At 35.1% G+C, this 9,610-nt stretch overlaps 1 protein-coding gene across 1 annotated transcript; it reads right to left on the bottom strand.

Moving 5' to 3' along the window:
• Window positions 1–243: 243 nt before the first annotated feature.
• Window positions 244–4,484, bottom strand: LOC109064542 (ADP-ribosylation factor-like protein 4A). Its single transcript, XM_042771443.1, has 3 exons — window positions 4,368–4,484; window positions 3,702–4,274; window positions 244–2,602 (listed from the first exon to the last, which is right to left on the bottom strand). Exon 3 carries the CDS (start codon window positions 2,518–2,520, stop codon window positions 1,918–1,920), a length of 603 nt encoding a protein of 200 aa, XP_042627377.1. The 5' UTR covers window positions 2,521–2,602; window positions 3,702–4,274; window positions 4,368–4,484; the 3' UTR covers window positions 244–1,917.
• Window positions 4,485–9,610: the final 5,126 nt, after the last annotated feature.

Raw genomic sequence — 9,610 nt, 5'->3', positions numbered from 1 at the left:
GTTGCAATTACCTTTTATTTTTATTTTGTTGTAAAACAAACAACAACAACAACAACAACAACAACAAAACCTTGTGAGAACTCTGAATTCTGAGAAAAAGTCCGAATTGTGAGATGAAACCTCAAAATTTTAGGAATAAAGTCAGATTTGTGAGGTATAAACTTGCAATCACTAGAAAAATTAAGTTAGAATTGTGGCATAAAAAGTCACAATCACCTTTTATTTTTATTTTGTTGTAAAAAATAAAAAAAAAAAAAAAAACCCCAGAAAAAAACAGAAAAAGTGAGAATTGCAAGATGAAACCTCAAAATTCTAGAAAAAGGTCAGAATTGTGAGGGAAAAAAGTCAGGATTGTGAGATAAAAAGACAGTGAACCAACAGGTTTCCAAAGCCTGCAGGTGTGATACTGACTTGTAGTTCAGTATCAGTCTAGCGAAAGTGTGGGAATGGGAACTGCACAGCAGATTTTTTCCAGTCTGTCACCATCCCAGCTCAGCATTACTGACATTAATGGAACGGGGAGGGAAGAGTCCCAGTCACTCTGGATTTACGAGGCAGGACTGGAATTTAGAGGAGCATGTGATACACAGCAGATAAATCCTACAAATCCCCTTCCAGTTGAGCTCTTCAGTGTTCCTGATGGCTGCAAAAGTGAATGCATCATAGGTGAAGGGTCATTTCTAATCTGATAACAGACAGAGGGGCCTAAGGTTTTGTAATGTATGCATTTGCTTTTTATTCTCACCTTACCAAAGAAGAATGTGGCGGTACAAGGCTCCAATCACTGTTTTTTTAAAGGAATGTGTTAAAGGGATAGTTCAACCAAAAATAAAAAAATTGTCATTTACTCACTAACCTGTGTGACTTGCTTCTGTGAAACACAAAAGACTTAACAATTATAATGAATATGGATTGAATCATTAATCCTCCAAAAGTGTCACAAAGGCACCATAAAGATATCAAAAAGCAATCCATATAACTTTTGCTGTACATTATACATTTTCTAATGGCATATAATTAGCAACCCACCAATATTAAAATACTAATACTAATAAGCTAATAATTATTTTAACATTATTTTATAGCTAAATTAGCTAATAATTATTTTAATATTATGGACAATTATCGCTAAATCTATATTACAAATCTTTACCAAAATATTTAATTAAAAAAAATAAATAAATAAATAAAATCAATACATTTATGCACCACAACATTATAATGTACAGCATTAAAAATGTATATTCCAATTGATTTGCTGAAGTTTACATTTAACAGTGTTATTAAATTTTTAGTGTTTTTAAAGATTAACTTGAAGTAAGCATTAGATGACTTCAAATATAATCTAAATGTAAAATAAAGAGCATGCAAAAATTAAATATCCAATAAAAATCTTGAACGTTAACTGATATGATACTGATATTGTGCATCCCTATAGTTTTTTGCAAAAAACCGAATGAAATTCAAGTCATTATTCAGGGAACAACATGAACATAAAATAATTGAAATAGGTTTTCATTACCAGGTTTTCATTGCTGGGTGAGATATTCCTTTCACACCTTAATACCTGACCCTAAAATGACACAAGATTTGGCAGACGTACTGTATACGTGATAAAATATTACATATGGCCCTTTTAGAATACACACAGAAAGCCCTTTTATTGCAAATAAAAAATTTAAACAAAACCTTCAACACAAATCACCTTTCAGGGTAATAAAAAAATCTTTATATTAGGTTTATATTATTTCTAGGTCTATGACAGATAGTAAACAACTAGAGTAGTAAACAAGAAAGTAAACAACTTTTCAGTTCTAACCAACTCTGGGCACATAAAAATGACAGTTTGCAACTATCAACTTGTATTGTCCTATCAACTTGTATTGTCCTTTTCCCCCCCTTTTATAGAATACATTACTACTTTTTCTTTTTTTGTTGTTTGAGCATCTTTCTTCGTTTTAGGATCATGTCATGAAGTCTTTCGAGTCCCTCTTTGAGTCCGTCACCAATGATGGCGCAGGTGGACTGCAGGTGCCACGGCGTAGAGGGTCCCAGTTCATTGAGAGCCAGCATGGTCTCTATCTGTGACAGTGACAGAGCCTGTCTCAAGTCCTGCTTGTTAGCAATAACCAACACAGGCACTCCTTGATTTTCAGAGGATCGGGCGATTTTGTAAAGCTCCGTCTTCGCCTCTTCCATTCTCTCCGCATCCGAAGAGTCCACAACAAACATGATGCCATCTGTTCCACGTGTGTAGGACTTCCAAAGAGGGCGCAGTTTCTCCTGGCCGCCAACGTCCCAAAAGTGAAACGTCACTGTTTGTGAGTCCCCAACAGTTACTCTGACTTTCTCTGCATTGAAACCTTTGGTGGGGACAGTGTTGACAAACTCATTGAACTGCAGACGGTACAGGACCGTCGTTTTGCCTGCAAAGTCCAGACCGAGAATAGCGATGTGAAGAGAATTACAGAACGGAAGACTGGATAGAAAGTTGGGTTGCTCTGACATTCCGTTCCCCATTTCTCTCAGGAGTATAAGAACAATATGAGTTTAGGATGATGTTCCATAGGTCCAAAATACCAGATGCACATCCAGTGCTTGCCTAGAAGTTCATACACAAAAAATATGGTGGTTTTTAAATGGCTTCTGAATGATCTAATACAATCTGCCTGGTTGCAAAACCACAATTAATTATTCGTGAGGGTCTGTTTTAAAAACGTACCACTTTACATGCCAAACAAAATGAGATGAAGAATGGACTACCAGCTGGTGGGGCTGAGACTAACAAGGTAGAATTTGATCAAGCTGGTTAGAGCTAGAAAACTACTAGTTTACACCCCTAAATAACCAGCTACAATGTTCCAAAAACCAGCCCGACCACCTTAAGCTCATGACATGGCTTGCAGTAGTAACTACATTCCAACGTTTACCATTTTTCATTGCAAAATAAAGACGTTTTGAAATATTTTAATAACATATTTTTAAACTTTTTTTTTTTAATTCAGTCCTACTTTATCTGAAAGGAATTTAAAAGCAGTGCCTAAATGTGTACATTAATAAATATAATTTCTATGTACATTTAAGAAGGTATAGAAACATTCAAAACTCAAAGTCTCAGAATATATGATATAAAATCGCGCACATTTTTGGCATAAATGAAATGTGGCATTCACCCCAATTACGAATTGCGCATATAAGGAATATAAAAATTATATTAACTTGAATAGAAGTCTGTAAACCCACAGGAACAAACCGCATAGAAATTAAGCTTATCTCAATTATGCAATATTTCCTAGGAACAGATCAATAGGGTGGTCTAACAATAAAAGTGAGCGCGATAACAGAGTTCTGCTGACGCCGGGAGGGCATTTATCCGGAAGTCACTCCCGTCCACCTGTCGAATCGAAACTTTTCTGAATTAACCCATTAAGTCCATGTAGACGTCCTATTTCTCCAACCTAAACTAACTATATCCGTACATAATGAAAGTATAAACTTAATCTATGTGACAGCAGTTTAAGAGAAAATCTGTGGGTGCTTAAAACGCATAAACTGCAGCTCGCGTTTTGGGCCAACATGAATTAATCATTCACGCCCAGACAAAACTTGCTTTTACATAAAATACAGAGGAGCCTATATTCCTCATAGTTAGTTAAAAGGTTTAAAACTACACTTTTACCACAGTCGCCCATTTAACTTACCGTTCAGACTGCATATTTCGCTAGAAAGGGTCATTCATTGACGCCCTCGCTCTGCTCTGCTCTGCTCGCTACTGACCGACCCAACACGCGCGCAGCAGCAGCTCATTTGTTTACCTTCAAAATGATTGGTCAACGGAGGTCATGCGTCCATAATGTATGCAAAGTATACAAAATAAGAAAACTACAAAATTTTTGTTCGTCTTTGTTTTCATATATTATTCTACTTATTCATTCATTCATTTAAAACAAAATATAATTAATCATTCTGTTTGTAGCATTGTTCTGTAAGTTTTGAAAGTTTATCTAAGAAAAGAAAAGACAAAACAAGAAAGCAAAAGAAAGAAAGAAAGAAAAGTGTGTAATAATGATGTTTACAATAAAGTGGGTTCTCCATAAAACAGCAGGACTCGAGACAAAAAAGAAAATTGATGTTTAAACTAGCTTTATCTGCACACCACAACAGAAAATACTTTCTTTTGTCTTAAAACAGATTAATTTCCTCCAGGAGTTGGTCAACTTTTCTTCATCTCGGTCCATTAAGGCACTATATACTCCTCTTCTGCGGCGATGTCTCTATAACACAGGAAGTAAAATATTTCCAAAAAAAGTTAATAAATTGTCTGTTCAGTGGTAGAAGATAAATATGAGTGTTTGCTCCGTGCTCACTGTATAAGAAGCAGATTTTGGAGACCATGCATCTTTGGTAGTACGAGCCTTGGGTCCCGTTTAAGCTCTGCTGGTTTGAAAGTATCCATTTTGCTTACTGTTTGTCTATGAGAAGGGTTCAGGTTAGGACGGTGGCCAGTAACAATCAAGCCACAACGTATTTGACCTTTGTTCTATAGAATGGATTTTATGATAAGTACTAAAAGATTGATTACAGTGGTAAAACAAGGGCAATCATATGCAACAGTTTATGCCAACCTAATTTTAAGTGTTGAAAAAAAAACATTCATATTTCTCTCTGTATTTAATTATGATGTCTTGATGAATGTTATTTTACCTTTGTTTAGGCACTGAGATTTTAAGATCAAGTAGCCAGGATTCTATTCTAAATAAAGTTGGCATTCCCTCAGCACACTGCAATCGCATTAAGAGTGTTTAAATGTCTTATAAAGACTGTCATCTAGTGTTGATGTAGTGCAATTCAGATAATGTGAACCATAATCTTAGCACAGACTTACAGGTCTGAAGTTATGAAGTTTTGGATCTTTGTAAGGCCCCACTTTATACATTCCTTCTCTCACAAACAACAATTTTGACTCTAGTGAGTCTAGGGGTTTGTAGAATGTGATAAATGTTCTTGCTTTACATCCCTTTTACTCAAGTCCAGGAAACACTGAAGGAGTAACATCATTAATCTTTTCTTCCACACTATTATTTGATTTAACAAGGTGAATGTTTTTGCTCTTGACCTTGGGCAAACTCAAAGATCTGTATAGATTTGGGGTAAAGTCAGGGGCTTTTATGTTCCATGGATCAACGGGAACTACTGGGTGTGGGGGGACGAGTCCACAACTCCTGCTTGAGATTAAGTTTTGACTCACAGAAAAGAGCAGCTTTCTTCTGAGGTCAACAGACATGGGAGTTTCCAAAGGCTCAGGGAGATACATTGTGAATCAGCCACATCTTTATGCTCAGAGCAATAATCTGAGACCAAACCATACACAAGTTGTAGATTAAACAATGATTATTAGAGTACGTTTTACAAGAAAATAGTATTTCAGTCTTTCTACTTCATTTTTTAAGAGAATATTATTTGTGTTATTTTTTGATTCTTTGTTTTTATTTTTGATTTTTTGTGTTAATTTCTTTGTTTTTATTGTTATTATGTTTTTTTTTTTATTGTTTTGTATTTTACATAAAATTGTTCATTAGCAACCTCATAAATTTAATTTAATCTTAATTGAGGATCTATATTAATGCATTACATATGCAAAAGTAGGCATAAGATTAGATTTAGCTGATAGACGTAATTATATAACATTGTTTTAATAATAATAACAACAAAATTAAGAAAAATAAATAAAGATTTGAGCAAGACCAATTTCTATTAATCTTACAATTTAAAGGAAAGAATTCTTAAAATCACTTACCTTTCTTACAGCAGAGTGGCTGTCATTCAGCCATGACACAATAGACAGTAAAGAGATCAAATTGCTGTGTTTGATTAAAAAAAAAAAAAAAAATTGTTTTAAGCCAGCTCAGCATGGAGCACTGAATACAACAATGTTGCCAAGCAGCAAGAGTTTCAAGTTCTCATTCAGAGACTCTGCGTGTGCTGCAGCACAGTGTGGACATTGTTGAGGAAACAGAGACGTCTTAGCAACCATCAAACTATGAATTAAAGACACTTTAAGTATGAAATACTTTGCGGAACATTTTATAGCAAGAAATACCTACGAGACGGGGGGGGGGGGGGGGGGGGGGTGGGGGGGGGTGCAGGTTATAGGCTATTTATGCTCATATGCTTATGTTCATAATTTAATTACTTTCATTCTCAATTTGGCTTTTCGTCCTAAATTATTCCTGTTTAATTGATGTTAAATATTTTGCAAGTTGCTTGTGTGTTTCATGCAAAAGTTCAAATCTTTCAAATTAAAACCAGCTGAGGTCAGCAAACAACTAATTTAAAGACACCAGCTCTCTCTATTTCCATTTTTATACAGATCAAGTCTAATCCTTTTAAATATCTACAGAACCTTAATATCACATAATTTATAGAACAGAAAAGCTAATAGAATAATAGAGATAAAGCTTACTTTTGTAGCCTATAACTTTCTGTAATAAAAGCAGCAGTCACTGGAAAGTAATAATTTGCTGTAATTTTTATAGTATCTTTTGCATTTTAAGATCAAGGTTAAGGAGGGAAATAGATGAAGAAAACAGATAAAGCTAACACATTGTGAATACATTACGAGCAAATAAAATTTCACTAACAGACCAGAAAAAGGTTTCTGAAAGATTAAGCATTTAATAAAAAGCTTTCAAAACTTTACCATTAGAGTGGAGGGTATTGACTTGACCTTGACTATAATTTCAACTACATACTCTATAAACTTTACATGAAAGTTCCAGTCCAGAAGAAAAGAGTGTAAGTATAAGTGGCAGAGAGAGAGAGACAGTAGGTCAAAGGTCACAGTTGGGTTTTATGGGGTCATGTTTTAAATGAGCAGAAGCGGTTAACACAAACTGTGCATTGCACATTGGACAAGTCAGACTTGTCCAGCTAAAAGGACAGCCAGGTTGGTCTTGTGGTGCAACAAGAACCTGTTGACCACTGGAAAAGTGCCTTAGGACTAAAATAAAGAAAAAAGCAGATAACTTATACCATCAATAGAAAATGTTACGTCTTCATCTTAAAGGGAATATACCACCCAAAAATGAAAAACCCAAAATGCTGTTATTGTTTAAAGAATCTTTATATTTGTATTTTAAAATAATCTTTACATTTTTCTGCTACAAAAATAGAGCATAAATGTATCCTAAAAGTAATCCATGCAACTCACTATATTTCATTTTATGTCTTCTAAGTGGTTTCATGGTATTTTTTATTACCTTTGGATCATAGTCACTCATTATATGGGAACAAAAATGTCCATTTTATTTTCCAGAATAAGAAAATAACAGCATACAGCTTAAAACAACATGAAGGTTAGTAAGAATTCTCATTTTTGGGTGAATTATTCCTTTAAATAATTTACTTTGCTGTTTCCAACACTTTAGTTCATCTTTATTCATTTGCAGCATTTAGACTTTGTGTTATTTTGATTGCTAATCACACCTTTAGATCATGGAAAAGTTTTGCTGCTGATGACTGTTTACCATCTGCTTTTCTCATTAGGTGTCACAGCTGTCTTACTGCATTAACCCTTTTTATCCATATCAAAGTAAAAACACTGTGAATATGTTGTGGTTTCGTTCTGCCTAATGAGTATCATTCAGTAAAAATATAGGCTACAGTGTGGAGGAAGAATTTAATTATTTCATACAGACTGTCGACACCTCTTGTAGAGAAACATATGGTGTTTTGCCACTGCTCAATCTTCCTCCCATGAATGTTATTCACATCTTCTTTTAGAAGGAGTGGCCTTGATAAAAACAGTTTAACAGATGGCCACTGGTTATGTGATTTCTTCACATAGTCTTCCAGGCATCACACAACAGATTTTGTTTAACTTTCTCAGAGTAGAACTTTGGCTTATTAACATTATGTTGATGCCCAGCAGTGGACAGTCTGTGAAGAATAATTCTTGTTAATACTCAGTAAGGTCACAATAGGCAGAGCCATATCTTGTGGATTATGACACAGAAGAGCAAAAACAGACAATATTACCCTCTGGTTCAGACAGGAAGTAAGATCAATTTTGCAAAGCACGGGTAGGCCTACTATTTTTTATTTGTAACTAACAAAAGTCACAAATTTACACTACACTCAATTTTTGTATCATGCATAGCATTTCGTGATAAAAATTTCTATTTTTTAAAACATTTTTATAAATGGCATTAGGTCTATTCAATAAAATAGCTGCTTGACTGAAAATGAAGACACTACTTTAAAAACAGCCTACTTTTAACTGATTTTTCTTTATTTTCTATAGGCTACACTTTACATGTTCCATTTCATCTCAAGCATACTACTCACTAACAAGTACACTTCTGCGGTAAATAAATACACTAACATTTTGGAAAAATTTGTTTGGTCGCAAAATTGTTCGTCTCTGTGGTGGAAATGATGCCACAGTTATGAACGTTGTTTACAAATGTGGGGGGAAAAAGACATTCATCATGGTCATATCAGCAGACTATCGTTCACTATTTATTAGTAGATTTAACTGAAAAGGTTGGGATTAAAACATGTGAGGTTGTGTGAATATTACAGTCAGCTCGAGATGTTCCAGCGGGGGGAGGAGGACTCTAATAGCGTGTCCAAAGCAACAACACAATCCAGATTAATATCCGCCTGTAAAGACTGTAGTCTTTTTCACCTGCCTGTCACTGTACGTAATTGCGGGGCTTTTATGTGAACTTGCTCCAACCAATGCAAAGATGCATGGGATATTGCGCTGAAGGCAAGTCAATGAACCTCAATGAGCGTCTGAAATTGTGAGATTCATTTGTAAAATTTTGGTAGTGTTTAAAAAGCGAAAAGAGTTCAGGAAGTTACTTCATATATATGGTCAAAAAGATATCCGATAGTGATGGAACTTGCAGTGGTATGCAGTCCAGACTTGTCCACTGATATTGTAAAACTGCATCTTAAAAACTAAATAATCTTAACAAACTAATTTAACACATTAATGGTGAATGACTCACCAAAAGATTTTCCAGAGGTTTCAATATCAATGCATGTGAAATACAGTGAAATGAACTGCCAGCACAGTTTTATCTGAAAGGTTTGCCAGAGTTCTTTGTCATGCAGGCATCAAAACAGTTTGGAGTTTGCAATCATATAGAATGTTCCTGCCCCCATCTTCTTCTGCTAATGAATCTAGCAGAAGTTAATGTATTTTTGATGGTTTTTTGTGTTTCCACTTGAAGCGTCACAATTGATCCTTCTTCTGATCTTAAGCACCCCATTGAGGGCTCTCACCCACGTTCTTTCTAGTTGAATCCTCCAAAATACTTACTTCAGCTGTGTCCCCTTCATCAGGCATCATCCATGTCATGGAACAGATTAAGAGTTTGGCCTGAAATCTAGTACTTGGGTCATTCTTTCCTTTGGGTTTCTTGTTTTAAAGCTGAAACAGCACCAAACATTTTCTGTTTCAGATAGAATGCCATTTTGGTCTGATATGACTAGCTACAGCAGGGTCGCCCAATCCAACAAGACAGCATTAGAGGTTACTGAAATCTGTTAACCCCCTCTATTTCACACAAAATGGGCTTAATATTCTCCAAATTCCCTC

This window comes from Cyprinus carpio, chromosome A15 (assembly GCF_018340385.1).
Source record: "Cyprinus carpio isolate SPL01 chromosome A15, ASM1834038v1, whole genome shotgun sequence".
NCBI classification, from domain to species: Eukaryota; Metazoa; Chordata; class Actinopteri; order Cypriniformes; family Cyprinidae; genus Cyprinus; species Cyprinus carpio.
Note: the sequence above shows the minus strand (reverse complement) of the source record. Positions and strands in the feature narration are given on the sequence as shown.

Excerpts from the sequence above, each read along its gene's own strand:
- LOC109064542 (XM_042771443.1), bottom strand. The coding sequence starts at position 2,520 with ATGGGGAACGGAATGTCAGAGCAACCCAACTTTCTATCCAGTCTTCCG.